The sequence below is a fragment of the Conger conger genome, chromosome 1, assembly GCF_963514075.1.
Source record: "Conger conger chromosome 1, fConCon1.1, whole genome shotgun sequence".
In the NCBI taxonomy this organism is placed as follows: Eukaryota; Metazoa; Chordata; class Actinopteri; order Anguilliformes; family Congridae; genus Conger; species Conger conger.
The window spans coordinates 55,677,770-55,700,861 of NC_083760.1; the positions used below are offsets into that span (position 1 = coordinate 55,677,770).

A 23,092-nucleotide genomic window follows, 5' to 3' on the forward strand; every position below is an offset into this window, starting at 1 on the left:
AGTATTGTGCTGTGCATCAAACAATTAATAAATTATATATTTTGTATGTCATTTTACATTTGGTGAGTACTGGAAAACTTTATATCTTTGTATGTGCAAAGTTCAAATGTGCGTTTGCTATTTTTGATATGATTTGCTTAGTTAGCTCATTGGCTCATTTGTCACAGCTGAACATCATTGATTTACAATTATTTTTTCCCAGCTACAGGCAAATTAACATAATTACATTTTAGATCGTGAAATGACTCGCTACAGACTTCACTGTTCTTGTATTTGGGGCAACAGAGTTCAGAAACAGTACTGAATTTAGGGATGTGAGTATGCTGCACGGGTCAAACGGGGGGGGGGGGGGGGGGAAAGCATTACATTCAAAGTGTAGTGTAGCTCGAGAGGTTCCGTTAGAAGACGTATTTCGGAGAGAGATCTTTTGACAGACGGCCGATGTAAAGATACATTTTTTTGCTCAGGTAAATTCTTAATTCTACAGTTCTAATACAAGTTCTAATACAATACTAATACATCTGTACAATGCACTATCGGTAATACTGTAGATTTGCATAGACACACTCTTAAAACATTTATTTAAAATGTGCATTTAAACACGTGTCGCTGGCGCTGCCTGTGTTTATGAGGAGGAAACTCTCTTGGCAGTGGCTGGCGTTTTCCTACTTGAGCATCAGGTTGAAAATCCATTCATCGCTGTTCATCACAACACGTGCCTCTACAATACAGTAACACTGGTGTTATATCAATACGACATGGAAGGACTTTGTTCAAAATCAAGATGCAGTCTTTTTTGGTGTTTTCCTAAAACCCACACTTTAAAAAGACTTCAGTTAAGTATGGGGAAGAAACTGAAGAATTGAGGAAGAATGTGGAAAATCGTTGGATTTGCAAAGTAGTTGACGTGTAGTTTTAACATTTCAGAGAATTATTGTATACCCTGCTGTAAAATTCAGCTTTGCCAGCTTGACCAGCTTGAAAATTGAGCTGGTCAAGCTAGTCTAGCTGTATGAGCTGCATAACCAGCCGTTTCAAAACTTTTTTTTCAGCAAGGTATTAGCTTTGTTTACAATTTGAATTTTAGAGACAAACTCATTTGCGAGTGAATTTATGTGCCTTTTAGTTGCTTGGATTGCGGGTTGCAGTTGTGACTGTAAGACAGGAAGGGTAGAGCTTTTGACCTCCGCAGATTTTCTAAATTATCATTTAGTGCACAGCTGTTATCCTGTGTCTCTATATACACTCACCAAGCACTTTATTTTATGACACCTACCTATTCATGCAATTATCTGAGACAGGAAAAGTCTCATTTATCTTTCTCTGTGTGTTAATAGCAGACCATGTTATATATATATTATGTTGAATATACATGTACACCGGCGTACTGCTGGATCCATGGCAATGCAACCCTGCTCTTTTAATGGTGAGGAGAGAATATGAGAAGTGGGACAAGTTGCTGTTTACTCCGCTCACTTCCCCAGAAACGACACCTTTTTGTGACACTGGGAGAGTGATTCTAGGGACCTATAGTTGCAGGATCACCTTCCCAGATCAGGGGAGACCCACACTCACTTGACCTGAGGAGGCCCTGAGGTTAATCACTGGGTTCATACCAATTATCACGTCAGGCAGAACCGTGTGAGACCTTGTGCTGAGTACCACTGAGCTGTCAATCAGCAAGGTTGTCCCAGGCGTCCTTGATCAATATTAATTGCTCATCTTTAACAATTTTGCTATGATTGGCAGTCAAAACTGGGCATTCAGTTTGATCTTAATTGTGCTCGTAGATATCCCAAATTGTGAATGACATGGTGGGCATGCTGTGCTTGTGGGTCTAATGGCATGACAAGCATCCTGGGTCACAGAGAGGTGAGATCAGACGTATTCTGTAACAGGCCACATGGACATGAAATAGTAGTTCTATTTTTGAAACTGCAGTCAGCAGTTGAGGGTCAGACCCCCATGTTGTTTGGGATTTTAAAGACTACACACCTGTCCTGTTGGATTCCAGGTTGTTTTCTCTGTGGGGTTTGCAGGAGTGGCTGAGCATTTGGACCTCTCCTTCACTGACTCTGTCTCCCTGTTTTTGTCTGTGTGAAAGTGCATCTGGTCGTGCTCGCCTGTCTGTGTGAAAGTGCATCTAGCTGAGCTTTACCTGCTATTGGTAATGAGAGCCCTCGCCATCGGCCTCTTCTCCCTCCTCTGCTGTGGCTCAACGCTCGGTGATGTCCGAAACCGACCGACAGGGCCCAGGAGGCATAATGACACAGCCCTGCAAACCAACCTGCTGGGTAAGAACAGAGATTTGTGATGAACAGAGGTGACAATGGAGAGATGGTCCATGAAGGGATCACTGCTGCTGTTGCTGCACCACTAAGTTGTCTTCATGTATGATTCATAGTCATTTTGTCTTGCTTGATTGCATTTCTTATAAGGTGAAGGGCCATTGGAGCATACCATTACTCATACTCAATCTAGTTATCTTTATCTTTATCTGGTTATTCTTTGAAATGAGCATTTTAGCATTAGCAATATCAATTTCACATGCTAATGAATAATTGGATGATGTGTACTTTGTTGCACACCTTATATGCTTTATATATTTAGTTGTGTGGTTTATTTTTGAGTGTCTCCTGTTTTATTGTAGTGTTGTTAGGTTGATCTAGTTGCTCTGGTTGTGTTTCTGTTCTTGATGTTACTTACTACAATTAATAAATTTCTGCTTCACAAAAACAAACAAATAGCCACATTTTGTAATGTTGATGTTTTCAGAGAGTCCATGCAAGGGGAAGCCCCTAGACTTTGTGCTGGTCATCGACAGCTCCCGTAGCGTACGTCCCCACGACTACGAGAAGGTTAAGACCTTCATCATCAACGTCTTGAGGTTCCTGGACGTGGGGCCAAATGCAACGCGCGTGGGCGTGGTTCAGTACGGCAGCGTGGTGCAGAAGGAGTTCTCCCTCAAGACCTTCCACAGGAAGGCGGACATGGAGCGTGCCGTGCGGGGCATGATCCACCTGGCCACCGGCACCATGACGGGGCTGGCCCTGGAGTACACCATGAACGTGGCCTTCTCTGAGGCCGAGGGCGCCAGGCCCCTGCATGAGCACATCCCCCGCATCGCCATGGTCGTGACCGATGGCCGGCCCCAGGACACGGTGACCGATGTGGCTATCCGGGCCCGGAGGGCTGGGATCCAGATCTTCGCCATCGGTGTGGGACGGGTGGACATGAGCACCCTTCGAGCCATCGGAAGCGAGCCTCACTTCGAGCATGTCTACCTGGTGGCCAATTTCAGTCAGATTCAGACCCTCACCTCCATCTTCCAGTCCAAGCTGTGTGGAGGTGAGGGCCTTGTTCCCAGCATGCAAGATTATTTTCATTAAACTTACCTTACTCCTTACCGCACTAAACTCCAAGCACATCAGTTGCATCTCCTACTTCAGGTCTAGCGTGTACAAAATAAGTTATTGACTTTGTGATTTATATTAGACATTGCATGTGAGCCTAATTGTTTTGCAAATGACCTTATATAACAGTATCAGCTGTCTGTGCACATGTTTTAAAGTCACAAATGACTGTTATTCATGTATTCAGTTGTAAAGCTAGTGTATAGACTAGACCAGGAACAGATCAAACAGACATGGAGTCGGACAGAAGAGATTCTAATCTGCTGGGCCCTTCTGACCAACTCCCACTGTCATCATGTTACCCAAAACCCCTAAAACTTGGCCCTTTGGGGTTCCCCTGGTGCTCAGTGTCCAAGGCTGTTGCCTGCCTTGCCTGCTCATAAGATTTGCCTCTGGGGTCAGAAAGGTTCTCTTCAGGCCTCCAACCAAATCTGGCCTCAGGATGAAAAAGTACACTGCATGTGTCACAGGTCGGAGTTGATAAGATCATGTGAGAAAAATGCTTAGCTAATCTGCCCAGATGACAGACAGCCAAAGACAATGCAGACACTATGAGATGAGAGCATCTACTGTTCTCACATCTTAAGTCTGCAAGTTCATCAAGTAAGATCATATTCTTGAAATAAATCCATCCAAATAATGCCAAAAGGGCCCAAACAGCCATTTGTGTGTGCATGGTATTCTTTCTTTGTTTCAGGCCTTAAGCTTTTTTGTACACAGATGGCATACAATTGTGAAGAATTGGCATATTTATCTTTGATGAATCACTGCTGGAAATATCCAACACTGGGTTAAATGCCAGGAAATATATCTGTCATTTCTCTTCGCATTATATTATTTATTTTATTAGCAGCAATTAAGACCTCACAGTTTGTTTGCTGTTTGAATGTGTCTAGTGGAGAATTGCTAAAGAAATGAAGGATTGAATTGAAACAAAGACACAAACAGTGTTGTAAAGTGTCATAGTTTATAGCTTTCATTCTGTCTTTAGTCACCCTGTAGAATGAATTGTTTGCCCTTGTTGCTGTTCTGCCACAGTAAAAAGCATGGGGTTCTAACCAAAGAATCCCATTACCATAGCTAATGGGACACTGGTACCAAACCCCCTTTTTAGGGTCCTGTTTACAGCTAACTGAACTGTGAACCTTTTAAACCCTGCGTGTCTAAGATGGCAGCCTGTGCGCCGAGGTGGACCACCGCTGTGAGCACATCTGCGTCAGCACCCCCACGTCCTACTTCTGCAGGTGCAGGAAGGGCTACGTCCTCAACCCTGATGGCAAGACCTGCCGCGGTGAGTCTGCTGCCCCCCATCACACCCCCCTGCCCACTAGCCCCGGATTCTGCCGCGGCCGCAGCCAAGGAGGCTGTGGCCCTCCACATCGTTAAAAAAGGTGGGAAAATGAAATTCCTGTTTGCTTTGGAGGTGGAAATGGTTTCTTTCTGTGTGGTCTTAACTTAATTACTCTGAGGCCAGAGGAGTGATGGGATAGGTCCGAAACTAGCTGACCTTACAAAATGATCACAGAAATAGTGATTATTTCTGGAAAATACTAATCTTTTTCTCGTTCTTTCTCTGCGTGGTGACGTAATGTAATTTCCATGGGCTCCAAGTACTACATTGTATCTCCCAGAGCAACAGTGTGCTGAATTCACAAGCAATGGCTTCCTTTGGTCTGAATATGCCACAAATGTAAGGAAAGCATCTTAATCATTGTAGAGAGCCTTCTGCATGAAGCTGCAGGACAGATGGGACTGGAAGATGAATCCTGGATTCTATGAGCTATCTGCCCTTCAGGTCATCTGGTGTTATGGATGTAAATGGGGGGAAAGAATGCAAAGCTGTCCTCTGTGTCTTGGTTGGGATGGATTTTCCCTGATTCCAGGTGCCAAGCGCCTACTCTCTCTCCACACGGAATCTCGGTCATCCCATTAGGATCCCTTTATGACTTCTCCGTCCACATTCAGGTTTGGCTCGATTCACTGGCGGAAATCGAGAGTGCGGTCAGCAGGTTTCCAGAAGGCCATGCGCTTTTGCCATCACTCCCTCTGCTGTGTAAACACACGTGGGGTGAGGTGTGGGGTGGGAGAACATAGAGCCTCACTTTATGTAAAGAGCTGCTCTGGTTTAGTACTCCACCAATCAGCTGAGGGATTACACCCCACTGGCTTCTTGCGCAAGATGACCTATCCAATTGCACTGAAGTGTCCAAAGATTTAGCCATAGAGCATAACGTCTCTTAGGAGTGCCTCTCAGCATAACGTCTCTTATGAGTGCCTCTCAGCATAACATCTCTTATGAGTGCCTCTCAGCATAACATCTCTTATGAGTGCCTCTCAGCATAACATCTCTTAGGAGTTCCTCCATGAAGTCTCTTCCTCTCAGAACCTGTAGTCGTGTCCACAGCCCTTCCTGAGCATTACACTCATGACCATGAGTGACTGGAGAAAGAGTCCACCTCTCAGTGTAGGGGGCTCTGCAGTCCCCATGTGTGTGGCACGCCCTGTGGGCTCTCAATTTCAGGCAGCCCCCACATATTACGTTTTACGGATTTCCAGAAAACCTTCTTTTAATAAAAGAATCCAGAATGGCCTGACAAAACTGATTTTGCCAGTGTTTTAGGTCCTGGGAGATACTGTTTTTGGAAAGTCCTGTGAAAACTTTAATGCTACTATCCAACTTTAACTCTGGGGTTCATCCTCAGTGTTTGATTGGACTGTGTATTTTGTTTATCTTTTTCCCACTGTGTTGTCTCCCTGGGTGACCACTATGGCAATGTTTGCATCAGTCCAGACTAAGGGGTGTACCACTGCACTCTCCTTATTTCCTGTGTAAATAGCCTCAAGTTCACCTGGCTGTGTCCATTTTAAGAGGACAGGATATGGTCTTTTCATGGCATGTCTACACACTGTGCCCTGAAAGGAAATCCAGTATGACGTATCCAGTCTGGAAGTGCTACTCCAGTGGAAAATGAAACCCACACCCGATCCGTCCTTATGCTTCCCCTTAGTCTCCCTCTAGGTGGCACTGCTGAGCACAAGCAAAATGTGCCTGCAGCAAAGCAGCAATATCCCATAAAGCACATTCATTTTTCTCAACCATGCCTGTTACTGGTACAAGGAAATAATAGGTCTTCACTTCAAATGGCAGGGCTATTCACTACCATGCGCCATGATACATGATACCCCCTGATACTGAAGCTATATGTCTCATTGGAACATGGCACCTGTTTGGCATTGTGAAGATTTGTGTTAATGTACAGCAATAACCATTTACCCCCATTATCCTTGACCAGCCTAGATGCATGATTTATGGAGTGAAGCCAAGAGAGTCAGGGTTTCAGGAAGAGAAGAAGCTGTGAAATAAATGCTAAAAGGAATGACAAAACTCTATGACATTTTTAACAGGAACCAAGGGTCTGATATTATTGTAAGAGATTCCTGGTTTAATACGTGGTGCAATCATCCCTGGCAAAGATGACAGCTATGAGTCTTTTCCTATTATTTGTGATAAGAGTAGAGAACACATTTGGAGGGATTTTTGACCGTTCCATTTTTATTAAAGGAGCCAGTAATTCACTGTATACTACGGTGAAATGCTGTGAAGTTCTTGTATAATTTTATATGTGGGTCTATTTACAGTATTAACTGGAACAGTTTAGTAGAAAGACTGCACAATTTCAGCTTCCCTTTTATCAAATGGTGCACATTATACACATCCTTACAGAGCCACCCATTGGTGTTCCTGCCACCCCTGTACCTCATCTCTGCTTGGAATTTTTAATTCGGATTGGACATTTATGTACTTTTATTGATCTGTTTGTATTTAAAACTATTCGTTCAACAAACCAGCAGCAGATGGGTTCCCCTACTGAGTCAGGTTCTCAAAGTTTCTTCCTGTTGCCAGGGAGTTTTTCTGTGCCACTGTTGCCCTTGGCATACTCTTGGGGACCGGTTTCTCTGTAAAGCTGCTTTGTGACAAAGCCCCTTTGTCAAAAGTGCTATACAAATAAAAATTGATTGATTGATTACACAAAACCACATGTGATTTGATATCCAGTGAACTGGATCTTCTGATGACTGAAATGCAGTGCATAATGTATAGACATGGCATGTATTCCATATGCTGTGTATTGATGGATTAGATAAACATTTCAGTGATAAGTTCAGTGGTAAGAGATCAATGGTGGGGGTACCCAAATACAGGTTACTATTATCAAGTACAGTATGTTACATGTATCCATCTGGTTCAGTGATATTCGGTCTGCATGCGGCTCCACAGAGGGCTGTAAAGGTACATCCATCCTCGTCATCATAAACCTTGAAATGTTCCATGGCCTCTATTAGTGCGTTTTATGGGACCCTTTTTTGCAGTGAGTTATGAAATTATCACCCTACTGTTGTCAGCTCACATTCCACCACTGCAGACTGATGTAACTCTGGGCTGAATTAATAGCACCGTGGACACTAATGTACTCAGTACCTCACACATGCTTAATAAATGTGAATAAACACGCGATTCATTTCACACAGTTACTAGATCATTTCTAATTTATGTTCCAATTAGGCTACAAATCCTGAAAGATATTTAACGGTAACTTTTCAAATGAGAATATATTCTTTTTTGTTTTGCGTATTAGAACAACATATTACACCGTGCTCTTTTACAATAACTTTGACAGATGCTGTAAAATTTGTACTATCCCTGTTGTTCTCTGTTCCCTCCTTTCTATCTGTGGGGACTGGTGGATCTCAGGAATCGACCGTTGTGCTCTGGGCACCCATGGTTGTGAACACGAGTGTGTCAACACTGAGGACTCATTTGTGTGTCGGTGTCGGAAAGGCTACATGCTGAATCCGGATGGCAAAACCTGCAAGAGTAAGTTTTCTATATCCCTGTTGTCATGTACCTACCTTTAACAGGTACCTTTATGTTACATTACATTATTGGCATTTGGCACATGCTCTTATCCAGAGCAACTTACAGTTGTTTAGACAATCAGGAGCAGGAGACAACCCTCCCCTGGAGCAATGCAGGGTTCAAGGCCCAATGGCGGTGCGGATCTTATTGTGGCTACCACCGACCTTGTGTGTCCCAGTCATTTACCTTAACCACTACGCTACGCTATGCTACTATGCTACGTGTCCTCCAAAGCAACTCTATGTTTCTCAATACAAAATATTGTACACATACCACAGGCTCAATAGACAGCTGGAGTACCTTATGCAACAAACTTTTTTCAAGGCTTTAGTAACTCTTTTCTCAGATATTAGCCTGTATTTTTTCAGTTATAGGCCAATAGCTATGCCGACAATGCTATGCACTTTTTATTACATAAACATTCTTTTGTTTTGCACTGTCCTTCTCACTGGTCACTAACTTTGCTTACGGCAGAAACTGACCAGTGCGCTCTGGGTATCCACGGCTGTGAACATGAGTGTGTCAAAACGGAAGACTCCTTTGTGTGTCGATGTCATAAGGGCTACACACGTAATCCTGATGGCAAGACCTGCAAAAGTAAGTTTTATTTGCCATGTTCTAATCGATCCGCTTTTCCTCAATGCTAGAAATAAATGCAAATATGTACTATACCATATGCCACCCTATCTCATAAACATTTTGGCCTCTTCTGCTTTCATTTGCATAACATGGATACTTTACAGTAACAGGAGCACTGTTACAGTAATACTGAAGTTTCATGGCTTAACTTTAGCGTCAAAATGTAAAAATACATTAATCTTCCCAGATGTGTTGAATTTTGAAATTCCATTGGTGTTTCTACTTGTTTTTTAGGTATGATTTTCTTTTGTTTAGCCAGTGTTTTGAGTTCATTTAGTTTCTGCAGTAAATAGAAATTACTCTGCTCTGAGGGCTGTCAAGTTTGTATCTATACACAGTATAGTGCGCTGAGCAGAATTAATAAAGTAGTGCAGGTTTGTCCAAAAGAATGGCCTTGTGATTACAGTGTCAGGGCTGCCATAGACCCTGTATCGCTCTCATTGATCTCTGTCTGGTCTGTGTCTGGATCTCAGTTATGACAGGTTTAGTTTTGGAACTGAGATCAACACAATATTTAACCACTTTGACCTGCCTCAATGGTCGTAATTACCCTTTCACATACGATTGAAATGTATGATGTCAAAATCATGGTAAAAAAGTGAAGAAAGTAAAAGTATATTTGACCTTGTTTTGGTCTGGAAAATATTCTTACTTGCTTATTTTGTTTCTCTGAAAGTACTAGCACAATATTTATATTCTTAAATTGCATTGGGGAGTCAATTGAAGGCAAAGCTTCAGAGAGAGAGGTTTGAGAGAAAACAAGGCATTTGATTGGATTGTGCTGACTCACTCTGACTCACTCTGCCATCCCATAATTGACAGCTTCTAATAGTATCTCCATTATGGATATGATCGACTAAGCGCTGAGTCACACCAAAAACCAACAGATTCTGCAGCTTTCCTTGCATGGGCTGCAGACCCCTTGGAAGGGATGTTAGCAGCCTGTTTGTGGCCTCCTCCCTCTGTCAGCTACATGTGTCTGACTGAAAACTGGAATATGAATTTAGAATAATAGAATAACAGAATTTAGAATAATACAGGAAATGAGACCGGGGAAGTGCATAGGACTACCTCGTTTTTTCTTTGTATTTGCACATCACACTCTGGCCAGGGAAAGTACTTGAGCTGCCATTATGGCTCCTGTCACGACAGTTCAAGCCACAGTTTCAGGGGAAAGTCACACTCATGTTGAGGTGGCATTAAGGGTAATTGGCTGCTTTTGGCAGAGAATGTAAAAAGTAGAAGCTACGACAACATTATGCCAACCACTTTCTCCACAATCCGCCCTCAATCTGTGTATACACGGTGTACACAGTGAACACAGAGTACCTTTTCGTAGACTTATAGTGCTTCCGTTGATGCAGTCTTAATGCTAAAACACTGTCTCCTTGCCTAATACAGCCATTTGTTCAAATACACTGATTTTGCAGTAATGCACATTATGCCACGCACTGAGCTTAATATATAGTGGCATCCATCTGGTCCACAACAAGTAAACCTGTCTTGACTACTCTTCATGGTTTCTTACATCTCTTAGTTTATAAACCTTAAATCAGATGCATCAAATAGGGTGTATTCCTCTCTTCTTTGTTCCCTTGCATGAAGCCTTTTTGAGAATCTGTTATTTCATTTTTGCTGCAGCTGTAAGCAAAACTTTAAAGCAGCAAATCTTTTAATACAGATGATGTCATTTGCAGCAGGGTGTGGGTGTCTTTGCCAGCTACGGTCTTGGACTTACAGAGAGAGGACAGCTTTTTCTCAACATGTCATGTCTGACGACACCCTGAGAAATTAATCCACACTGAAGGGTTTTTCACCCTTGTACAGTGTCCCTTTGTTACATAATGTGAACATGTCTGAGGTCACCATAAACCCCCTGTAGCAACAGAGCTTTGTTGCTTGTACTGGGGGAGAAATCACAGACATATTGTTCATACAAACATACAAACATACAAATTCTCCTACTTTCAGTAAATTCAACAATCCAGTTATACTATACAGAAGGACATTCCCTGAAGTAATTCAGGTTAGGCGCCTTGTATAAGAGTACAAGGGTCCCTCACCATTATGCTACACTGCTGCCCCTGGTATAATACTGCCCTATGTAGAGATGATTTGCCTTAGAATGGTCACAAGTGAAATTATGAAGATAAACAGAAGGCCAGTGAGCAACAAGCAATGGAGAGTTGGCACCAATTGAAGGAGTGTATAATATTTCCCTGGCAACAATAATATCATGTGGGTGCTTAGTGCTTTGTTAACAACTGTTGGTCAGGCGATTTTAATTTAAAAATGGGACATTTCTTGTGAAAATGTGTGCTGCGTAATCCTGTGTAACAGCGTGATGTGATGACCCTGCTGGTCTCAGGTATAGACTTCTGCAGCACGGTCAGCCATGGCTGTGAGCATGTGTGTGTCAGCACACCGGACTCTTACATCTGCAAATGCCACGAGGGATACACACTGGCTGAGGACGGCAAGAGCTGCAGGAGTAAGTGCTCCCCTTTCTGACAAAAGCAAAAATTTACATAAAAAATTTAATGAATAAAAAGACAACAATAATATTCAACAATATTGAAAAAGTGCTTCTGACATTAAAAGTATCCGAAAGCTAAGTTTTTTTTGTAAGTCAGGAAAATATAAGAAGGTGAACAATTGAAAAATATGTATCACGTGTCCAGAAAAGGTCAACCTGAAATATCCATTTGAGACATCTAATTGGCTGATCATCTGAAACCAAATGTTAACATACTTTTATTTTATGGGAAAGAACATGAATACAGACAACCGAGACATTGCAGCTAGCATGGTCACCTCACAATTTGGTTTTAATACAATCATGTTTATTCCCCTTTCTCCAGTCAAGTTAAAAAGTAATCAAGGGAAATCTGACCTTTTAGTGAGTCTCTCTCACACGTACACAAACCCCCCTTTCCTGGAAAGAATCTGGTGTCTGTTAGTCCAAAGCATTAACTTTCACTGTGAACTGTGAATACTCATCCTTTCACAGTCTGCATATGTAGCATCTGAAGGTTCTGAGACCTATACATCAGAAGGGTTAATCATCATTAGTCTACAGTACAGTACATCCTTTCATTTTACATAAGCAATTAATCCAGCATAAGAGGGATTAGTCTCGCTGCAGAGTTTAGAATCATCCCTGTCATGTCACATTTATGTAGGGATCATATCCAGAACATACAGAAAACAGGAGGACTGATGCAGCTGGAAACACTTTTAAAAAATGTGAACTTCAGCTAAACACTGAATGTTGAAAAAAGTTAATGATTTCAGTGTTTTGTGTGGCCTTAAACGTATTTGACAGCTTTACCGGGGGAAAGAGGACTTATGGAGTCCCATCTCATCACACAAGAGGGTCTCTCCTGCCTGCACCCACTGCAGCCTCTGACAAAAGGTCTGCGCAGCTCAGTGGGTGGACAGCAGGCAGAAAAGAGGCACCCGTCCGAAAAATGCAGAATTGCAGTTGTAGCTTAAACAAGTGATAAGTAACTAGAAGACCTTAAATATGAGAGAAAATCAGGGATGCTATAAACCAGGGATCATCAAATCACGGTCCCCGAGGTCCAAGAACTGCTGGTTTTCCACCCTCCCTTTACCTGGGAGTTGAGTGTGAAGGCAGCCTGGACAAACCATTCAGCAAATTACCTGAGCGAAAAGAGGTCTCGAGGTCCAGATTTGATGCTACAAGTCAGTGTTGGTGAGGAGAGTGAAACCCTTCTGTCATGGTTCATAGAGGTGTCTGTAAAGCCTGCTCTCCTTCGCTGACTCTGACCCTGCAGAGCTGGAGTGCAGGGACGGACCGCTGGACTTGGTGTTTGTGATCGACGGCTCCAAGAGCCTGGGCCTGGCCAACTTCCAGCTGGTGAAGCAGTTTGTGACAGGCATCGTCGACGGGCTGAACGTGTCAGCTGGGGGCACGCGGGTGGGGCTGCTGCAGTACTCCACCAAGGTGCGCACCGAGTTCACCCTAGGCCAGTTCTCCTCCGGCCAGGAGGTCCGGGAGGCCATCTCCCGCATGCAGTACATGGGCCGGGGGTCCATGACCGGCTCCGCCCTGCGTCACATGTTCCAGTTCAGCTTCTCCGCCAAGGAGGGGGCTCGGCAAAACACCAGCCGCATCTGCATAGTGTTCACCGACGGACGGTCCCAGGACGACGTCTCCAAGTGGGCCGCAGCGGCGCAGGAGTCCGGTAACGTACTGCTTCAGTGGGGAGTTCTCATACCACAGGACGCATGATTAGCTGCAGTGTTTTTAATATAGGTATGAAACATTTACAATAAAGCCCCCATACTATATAGTGACCACATTGACTGGATGTGTAACGAATCAGAGATTTGCCTTGGTGGGATTTGAATCCAAGCCTCTCACTCGAAATTGCCTCAAGCCAAGGGCAACGACGTTCTTTTGAATTTGAGGGTTACGTCATCAGGGAGCGTTGTCGCGGTTGTCGCTCTCCTGCACTTCACTGCGCTTACTATCGAACTAGCCAAGCTAACCCTGCTACAGATACACAGGAAGAATGTAAAATGATGCTGTGTTTCAAGGGGCTATTCAACAGCATGCCAAAGGTGCATGATTAGTTGCCATTGCCTCATGTTTCCTGTTAATTATTTATAAAGATCTGAACTGAATAACTATGTTGAATAGAGAATGAGTTTCTCAGGAAGATACTGTAAGGGGCAGACTACAGGGTAGAACACGCCATGATTGTGTCTCACTTAACTTCCCAGGTATCACAGTCTATGCGGTTGGTGTTGGAAAAGCCATAGAGGAAGAACTTAGGGAAATCGCCTCAGAACCAGATGACAAGCACTTGCTTTACGTTGAAGATTTTAGCCGCATGGGTCAAATTACGGAAAAACTGAAGTCACGGATTTGTAAAGGTACCCCCATAATCCCCCCCACGGTCTCCTGATCAAAGAAAACCAGGGTGCCTGGTCATTTCTTGCTTTACAGTACAAATGTCATACATTTTCATGTCATACAAAATGTGTGTGCTGTGCAAACGGATGCAATACGCTTTGATGTTTTTTTTTTTATTAATATTGATTATAGTTCCTCTTGGTTCTGAACAATGTGAGTCGAAAAGCACAGCAATTTCTGTCATCTTGAGTATTGATTAACAGTGTTAACAGGCTCATGCTTTTGACATTAGCACATCAAGTGTACTAATTAACCTACTGAAAATATGCGATCTGTGCATAAACCTGCACCTCTTTCATAAGTTTGCTGTGTTCTCAGAATATTGAACTCCCCGTATTTTCAATAAGCTAAATTTAAAAGTAATACTTCTCTGCCACCTGCTGGTGACTTGCATGAATAACAGCTAAATAACAGAGCTCAGGCTCATTCCCAATTCATATTTTTACCAATGAATCATGAATGATCCCAGCAATTTCCTTTCTCACAAATCTTACTGGAAACCATGCATCTATACCTCCTTTTAAAAAGCACCTGTGGGTTTATCTCATTAATAGCACCTTCCTTTCTCATAATGACAGCATCTCAGCCATTTGCATATTTTCATTTCCTCACAGAACTGCCCTCCATTAAAGAGCTGTGCAAATGTGAAAATATGGTAAGCTTCCAGAGCAAGGCCACTGAAGAGCTGCAGAAACTGACCCAGAGACATATCCTTTAAGGCTTCAGAAGGCAGGTACTGTATATACAAAATGGATGAATCACAATTAATAAGCAGTCCCTTATCTCAGGGATGTACATCTTGGTCTGGGAGGAGCACTGTCACTCATTTTCTCATATTAAATAGATTTCATTATTGTATTAATGTAGCTCCATTTGAAGACCAATAGTTTTATCAGACATCGGTCACAGTGGAAACATTTGATTTGTGAAATCTCAATTTGTTATTTCCTTAATCTTTAAACACTGGAATCTGTGACGAAGAGGTTGGAAATACTCGAGAACCGCCTGGGACATAACCGAATCCTCCGAGATATCTAAGCCATATGTAATATTCAAAAGAAAAAAGAATTCAAGGCATTTTATAATTGTTATGAACCAGGGCTGCTTTACATCAAATTCAGTTTCAAACATTGAGACAAAAGTTAAGCTTTTTTTTTTTTTTTTTTTTTTGTTTAAGGTATTTATATACATTGCCATGTTTTGTGTTAATGCAAAGTTGAGCACCTGTTCGCCACCTGCTGGTATTAGGCAGACCTTTACTTACACTGCTGTGTATCAAGAGGACATGCATAATATGCATACATAATTAAACTTCATTTAGAGAACCTCTGTTTATACTGTCATGAAAGGAGTCACAATTCATTTTTCAATTGTGAAATAAACAGTTTTAGTAATCTGTGCCACCTGTGGTCTTTTCCCAAGTTTGGCTTGATCCTTTTCTGTACCTTGTACTCTTAACTTGGCTTTCCCTACAATACCTGCTGACTGTTACTGTAACCTTCCCCTAGCCTTCCGTTACCATGGTTCATGGTGTCAGAAGTTGGTACCGAAACATGCTTCCCTGCAACATTTAATCCCTTAGTTTTAACATTTGTACAAACCATACAAGCGGATAAAGCTTGTTCTTACTGAGACAAGGTGCTGTTGACCTTGCACTTTGAATTTAATGTGAAAATTATCTATACAGTACACAGCTACATATGCGCGCGCACACTCACACACTCTTTGTTTATCGACTACAAGATTGTGTGCCGTCGTGAAGAAACCATGGAAGAGAGATGCGCTAAATGTTAACACTGTCCTTCATATTTGTTCACTAAAGGACAGCGTCTCCAAAATTACTGATATTAGCTGAAACGTAAGTGCACGGGAAATGCAGACAGCAGCTGCAGTGTCTGGGTGAAAGAGGCACAGCGGTAACTCCAGATGTGCCATTTCCCTGTGGAGATTCTGCTTACAAGTGTTGTGGAAGTGATAGTTTGACAAGCAGAGAGTGTTGGTTCTGCTTTTATACACAGAGGACCTGACACACAACTATTACCAGAGCAAAGGAGGCATTTCCCTTTTGAAGTTCCTATCAGTGGAGAGTAGCTGAAGGGCATAAACTGTTCCGGCGCAAAAATAGCCTTTGCACCACTACTTGGCACAAAAAGCCCCTCCCTAAATCTGCAGTGAAGTGGTCCTCAACAACTAACAGTGCCCAAATGCTAAAATGCCATTATATTCCTTAGACTTGGTGCATGTTCGCTACATATTAGCACAACAAGACTAAAGTCCCACACAAATATCCAGACATTTGTTCAGCAGATTTATTTATAAAAAAGAGAAAGACTTCACTTTTCGGCCTGCTGCTGGTCTGGCATGCTCCTGATGATGTCAGAATCACCTGCAGGGTGAGAGCATGTCAATACAGCATGGCAAACAGTCACAAAAGAAAATTCTAAAATCCCTTTTTCACTGGGTCGAGGAAAAATTCAATGACATTCTTTGCACCGATGCACAGTACAGTGCTTTCTCTGAAGCAAAGCGGCAAGCTCTCCAATATACACTCCGTGAGCACTTTATTTGGTATTTTACTTTTTTACATTTTATTTCTACTGCTGTAGCCTATCCACTTAAGAGTTATGATGCGTTTTGTGTTCAGAGATGCTCTTCTGCATACCACTTTTGTAATGTCCGGTTATTTGCGTTACGGTCACCTTCCTGTCAGGTTTGACCAGTCTGGCCATTCTCCTCTGATGTCTCATTAACAAGCCGTTTCTGTCTGAAGAAACTGCTGCTCACTGGATTTTTAAAAGTTTTTTTTGCACCATTCTTTGCAAACTGTAGAGACTAGTGTGCATGAAAATCCCAGGAGATGCCAGGAGATCAGCAGCCACCCGGTCTGCCACCAACAATCATTCCACGGTCAAAGTCACTTAGACCACATTCTTTCCCCCATTCTGATGGTTGATGTGAACATTAACTGAAGCTCCTGACCCATATCTACATGATTGTATGCATTGCAGCCACACAACTGGCTGATTAAACAATCGCATGAATAAGTAGGCGTAATAAAGTAAAACAATTTCCTAATGAAGTGCTCTGAGTGTATACACTCTGTTTTAGGTCAAAACTATACACTTGGCACATTCTACATTTTTTCAACTTCATCGGACTGCTAACAAAGAAACAGACACAGGCACACAGGATTACTTATGCCCTAACTGTACACAGTGTACAAAATTGATGTAGTCAGGGTTCAAGTGAGAACTTCTAGCCCTGCTTAGATCACAGATTGATCAAACAGGCGAGAATTATTCATTAGAATGCACAAGAATAAAAGACTGATTTCAGAAGGAGCTGCAACACAGAAACTCACCAGGGTCAACGATGGCCAGGGTGCATACTCTGAAGTATTTACCACAGGCTGTGCCAAGCTCAATGTTATTCCCACTGTAATGGTGAACACCAGTCTTGGCCAGCATAGCGTAGTACTCAACTTCAGATTTCCTGATAGAACAAAACGTTCAGTTATGGACTGCCAGGCATGCAGAAATCAAATCAAATTTGCAGTGAATTTTTAAGTTGTTCCCAATGGGAAATTAGTCGCAACACTACTATGGTTATTTGGTAACAATATTCACAAAGCAAGTGAAGTTGTTGGAAATAATTCAAAGGCATAGCTTACCTCAGCGCAGGGCAGTTATTGGCCAGGATAATCAGCTTGGCTTTGCCCTGTGTGATCATCTTCACCGCCTGTTTGTAGCCCAACACGTATTTACCGCTCTTCATCACCAGCTGGAGCCGGGAGTTAATCGACTCCAGGGACTTTTTCTGCGCAAATGAAGACATTAAATGTATGTCACATCTTTATTGAGACACGTCGAGTTACCATAAACTCGAATGTTTGCTGTGCAAAAACTACAGGCCGTGCCCGAAGCGCAGCATATCATAGGACAGAACAAGCTGCCATTTGACAAACTGCGGGTTCCCAGGTGTTGGAATGAACACGCCTTTAGCAGCCAATTTACCAAAAGCACACATTTGAGAAACTTAAAATCTGCGTAATTTCCGCGAGTGCAGATAATGCTCATGTACGTTGGATACAGGTGACAGTGTAGCAGGTTGGATAGTTACCCCGAATTCTTTCAAAATAACATTGGGTCTTTGGGAACGTTAGCTATCCAGCTATAATAGTAGGCACCCATGCTAACTAACCCGTGTCACCTAATGCATATGATAGTTAGCTAATTTGTTAGAAGACAAAACGTTAAGGCATCATAACACTAAACGCAGTTCGCCAAATTGACTAAAATATACAATGCGGTTACTTCCTACGTACAAAACATAACTATTCTTAATAGAAGCTCCACGTGAAGTTAACACCGCAAGCTGACAAAATCAACCAACTTTTTCCCAGCCATCACGCCGTCCACGCAGTAGCCGACTGCTTCCATCTGTGCACTCACCGTTTTCTTTGTGGACACCATGTTTGCGGTTTGGTCCCTTGTGACCCACCTAAATTAAATAAATGAGATAAGATTCGGACATATAACTTCAAAAACGGCTATAATTAGCACATATTTATCGTAAAATACAGAGGTTCGCTTACCGGCTTGCAACTCAAACTATGGCCTCGAGAGAAAGGAGGAACTACCCAACATGCATCGCTATTCTAAGAACCATTATCGCGAGAGTGAATATAGTTTTAGTGCAGTAACTTGAATTTCCCGATGGGTGGCGACTATGAGCAACCAAAACTGAATAGTGCAACTGGAAATTGCACGTTTTCATATTAGACGCAACAAAATGAGACTGTGGAGCATGTATTTTTTTCTGCCTGCAGAATGCAACAGAAAAGCAAATGTTATAAGAAGAACTAGAATGTAAAGGAATGAAGATGTTAAAAAAAAAATCCACATAACTCCTGCAGTGTTATATTTGGCACTGTTCTCTCACTCTGTCTTTTTTAACTGTTCAGCTAGTTGTGAATGGGTACATCAATATAGTAGCTAAGCAGCTGCAGCAATGGACACTCGAACTGAATGTGCACTCAGAAAATATTTGGGTACGTATTGTGTATTTCTCAAACATTGAATTTGTTTCAAAAACTATACTAAAAACTTACATCTTCAATCACTCTAGACAAATCCCCCCTCAGCTTACATAGGGATATATAAAATACATACAGTGCAGTCTGTAAGTATTTGGACTGTGGTACAATTTCTGTTCTTTTCGCTCTGTAGTGCAGCACATTAGATTTGAAATGAAACAATGAACATGACGTTAAAGTGCAGACTGTCCCCTTTAATCTGAGAGTATTTACATCCATATCAGGTGATCCATTCAGGAAATGTTCAATTAACCTTTTTTTATACGTAGTCCCCACATTTTAGGAGACCATTAGTGATTAGGACTATTAGGATTCCTTAGTACATGTATGAAGCATTCAGTAGCAAGTCATGATTCTGGGCTTTCGATTGGCTTTGGAGTCTGTTGTTGGTATTTAAATGGTAAATGGCAGGCATTTATATAGCGCCTTTATCCAAAACGCTGTACAATTGATGCTTCTCCATTCACCCATTCATACACACACTCACACACCGACGGCAATTGGCTGCCATGCAAGGCCCCGACCAGCTCGTCAGGAGCATTTGGGGGTTAGGTGTCTTGCTCAGGGACACTTGGACACAGCCCGGGCGGGGGATCGAACCGGCAACCCTCCGACTGCCAGACGACTGCTCTTACTGCCTGAGCCATGTCACCCCATTTGTCAATGTATTTGTCAACATGTGGACAAGATTTGTGCCAATGAAAGTCAGGGAAGCCATTATGAGGTTGAGCGATGAGAAGAAAAAAGACAGTGACATTGGCCAAACAATGGGATTACCAAAAACAAAAACATCATTAAGCAATGTTCCAATGTGTTGGAGTACTTGCATACTGCACTGTATTATATAAAATATCATCATACAAAATAAAGATTAGATTAAGTGTTAAATGCAACAATCACAATCTCTTCCTATGGAGTTGTCATAAGCTATTTTGGTTTGGTAAAAAGTGCTGCATTTACTACTTTGTTACATTACATTACATTACATTATTGGCATTTAGCAGACACTCTTATCCAGAGCGACGTACAACAAAGTGCATACCCATAACCAGGGATAAGTTTGCTGAAAGACCCTCTAGGGTTACTTGTACAACAAAGATAAGGACGAGGGCCTTTTTTTTTTTTTGAGAACAAATAAACAAACAAACAGAGCAAAAGTGAACTATCCAAACACTGCTTACCTAGCCAACTAAAAATACCGATACACAAAGCACATCACAGAGACAACAATTAAGGTTCACAGGGAGGTAGGGAGGGACAGGGAGAGGTGCTGCTTGAAGAGGTGCGTCTTCAGCTTGCGCTTGAAGGTGGGGAGAGATTCTACAGTTCTGACCTCAACAGGGAGTTCGTTCCACCACCGTGGAGCCAGAACAGACAGTAGTCGTGAGCGTGAGGTGGAGGTTCGGAGAGGGGGAGGTGCCAAGCGGCCTGTGGAGGCTGAACGAAGAGGTCTGGCAGGGGTGTAGGGTCTGATGATTTTTTGTAGATAAGCTGGGGAAGACCCTTTAACTGCTTGGAAGGCTAGCACCAATGTTTTGAATTTGATGCGAGCCATGACAGGCAGCCAGTGGAGGGAAGTAAGCAGGGGGGTGACGTGTGAGTATTTGGGAAGGTTGAAGACCAGACGAGCTGCTGCATTCTGGATGAGTTGGAGGGGTCTGATGGCGGACGCTGGGAGGCCAGCCAAGAGGGAATTGCAGTAGTCCAAGCGGGACAGAACCATCGCTTGGACCAGGAGCTGGGTCGAGTAGGGGGTGAGAAAGGGGCGGATCCTCCGTATGTTGTATAGGAAGAACCTGCAAGACCGGGTCACCGTTGCAATGTTCTCGGAAAGGGACAGTCTGCTGTCCATCACCACACCGAGGTTCCTTGCACTGGGTGACGGCGTGAGTGTGTTATCCCTGAGGGAAATGGAGAGATCCAGATGGGGAGAGGATTTAGCAGGGATGAATATCATTTCAGTCTTGCCTGGGTTGAGCTTTAGCTGGTGGTTGTCCATCCAGCTCTGGATGTCCCTCAGGCAAGCAGAGATACGGGCTGAAACCTGCGTATCAGACGGCGGGAACGAGACGAAGAGTTGGGTATCGTCCGCATAGCAGTGGTAGGATAGCCCATGTGCAGTTATCACAGGGCCAAGGGAGCGAGTGTAAACAGAAAATGATTGTTGTTATGATGGTTATGTCACAAGTAAACAGGTATATCAAGTCCTAACTGGCCACAGAAGAAAGCAGTACTACTGTTTGAATTAGTCCCTGGTCCCCTTCATCATCCAAACCAAATGTACGGCTTTGGCCTTTGGCCCGGAGAAGCCTATGTTATCTCTGTAGCTCTATTGGTTCATAGTCTGACTCTCTCCTTCACTGGTTCCTTCTTGCAGAGTGGTGTATGTTTAAGTCTTCACCATAGTTATGTTTGATATTTTGTATACCACTTGATTCATTGTATATTTTCCAGAATCCCATAAGTTAATATGTCACTAAGCTTGAAATCATGAAATAATTTCATGCAATGACTTGGTGTACATTGTTGTTTCCGCAAATATTGGTTGCATTTAGACACACTGCGAAAGCTGGACATAATGTATGTGACACATTTATAGAACAGTACTGCATGTAGTTGCAGATTGCAAGGATAGTTACTCAAAGTGCTAATGTTAGTGAACAATGTTAATGGTCTTTTTCCAGTTGGTATTGCTTTTGGTTTGTTTTTTGTTTTTTTTACTTTTACAGAAACATCCATCTTAGTCCAGCAGAGAGCACTGTTGTATCATACTCTTTGAGAGGTTGATCATAGATGCTGTGTTTTACAGAAGTTCATACAGAATTAAAGGTAAACCTATTTCTTGACAATAGTTTTTTGTCATTGCAACAGACAGCAGATCATAACTGAAGCATAGTGCCACATTATTGTCAGTCCATTTGGAACTTCCTTGTTAATAAAGCATCTACTTGAGTTTGTATTGTGTGTAACCTAATGTGGGATTTGTATTTTTGTTGAAGTAGGCTAAGAAGTGGTTAATCGAGAGTTATACAAGCTCTACAAGTGTGACAGCAATTTAAGAACACCCATAACACGCTGCAGTATACAATTTGAACCCAATCATCCAAGAAATAGTTGGTAACAGGTCAAGTATGTAATGGTGGTGGTAGGGCAAGACTCATTTGGGTGCAGTGTTCTGGTTTCAGTTAGTCGCATTTTGGATCTGAAAATACTCCGGCTTTATTGTTTGAGCAGATACTCTGGCCTGTTTTGGATGGAGGAGGCACTGAGTAATAATCTCGATAATTTTATTCAACCCCCTCCTATCTCTCCCTCTGCTATGTGTTGCCTACCACTGACAGCTGATTTCCCCGTTCATACAAAATGCACTAATAGCATCAGACAGCTCAATCTGACTGTGAGGCTTCAAAGTCACTTGTTTATGTCTCTCTCCGGCTCACTCTTGTTATTAAAAATGACAGGCTTTGTGAAAAACAATGAGAGGTATTTGTGTGCTGATAAAACAAGCGACTAGCCTTTTCACACTCTAGTTACTGTCATGTCTATTTAATGTCTGCCCGCTGCAAAATTCCTGTTGTGCACACACTGAACAGCTTTCAATTAAAATACAGTGCTCATCCCAGGAGTGAAATGAACAGAAATGAGGAAGTGCATCCTTTTGAGCTTCAGGAAAAACTAGCATATATAACTGCCCGTTGATTATTTATTTATTTATTTATTTATTGGCTAAACCTATAACCTGTAGGCTACATAAGCCAGACAACATATAAGAGTGGCAGCATAATAACTTTAAACAAGAGGTGTATGTATTTATCTTATGCAATTATTAGTGAAAGGACTTCGAATCACCAAACAAATAAGCAGATGCATTTGCATTATCTGCTTTTATTTTCACAAAGCAAACGCAAACGCATGTTTTTACTTTTGCTGCATGTGTGCCTTTCAATGTCTATTTTCATAACGATAATCTCGCAGTATCAATTAGACTCACAGGCTATACATCGGTATTATCGCGTCGCTCAGTTCAAACTTTGGTTTATTCATTGTAGCTAGGCTCTCCATATAGGGCTGAGCGTCTTTTA

General features: G+C 42.4%; 2 protein-coding genes across 4 annotated transcripts; one reads left to right on the plus strand and one right to left on the minus strand.

The window, feature by feature from the left end:
- LOC133131694 (matrilin-2-like) lies at positions 1 to 15,309 on the plus strand. 3 transcript variants are annotated; one of them, XM_061247108.1, is made up of 12 exons: positions 370 to 467; positions 1,791 to 1,872; positions 2,105 to 2,294; positions 2,776 to 3,348; positions 4,582 to 4,704; positions 8,167 to 8,289; positions 8,806 to 8,928; positions 11,339 to 11,461; positions 12,771 to 13,181; positions 13,723 to 13,875; positions 14,530 to 14,620; positions 14,878 to 15,309. In XM_061247108.1, exons 2-12 carry the CDS (start codon positions 1,807 to 1,809, stop codon positions 14,951 to 14,953), a joined length of 2,052 nt encoding a protein of 683 aa, XP_061103092.1. In that variant the 5' UTR covers positions 370 to 467; positions 1,791 to 1,806; the 3' UTR covers positions 14,954 to 15,309. The 3 variants fall into 3 exon arrangements, with proteins under 3 accessions (XP_061103100.1, XP_061103092.1, XP_061103107.1); XM_061247116.1 differs by lacking the exons at positions 370 to 467; positions 1,791 to 1,872 and adding an exon at positions 1 to 62; XM_061247123.1 differs by lacking the exon at positions 1,791 to 1,872 and having other exon boundaries at positions 407 to 467.
- Positions 15,310 to 16,210: 901 nt separating this feature from the next.
- Positions 16,211 to 18,604, minus strand: LOC133131714 (large ribosomal subunit protein eL30-like). The gene is made up of 5 exons (XM_061247135.1): positions 18,510 to 18,604; positions 18,367 to 18,415; positions 17,586 to 17,731; positions 17,277 to 17,407; positions 16,211 to 16,301 (listed from the first exon to the last, which is right to left on the minus strand). The coding sequence occupies exons 2-5, from the start codon at positions 18,385 to 18,387 to the stop codon at positions 16,249 to 16,251; spliced, it is 351 nt and encodes a 116-aa protein (XP_061103119.1). The 5' UTR covers positions 18,388 to 18,415; positions 18,510 to 18,604; the 3' UTR covers positions 16,211 to 16,248.
- Between the last annotated feature and the right edge of the window lie 4,488 nt (positions 18,605 to 23,092).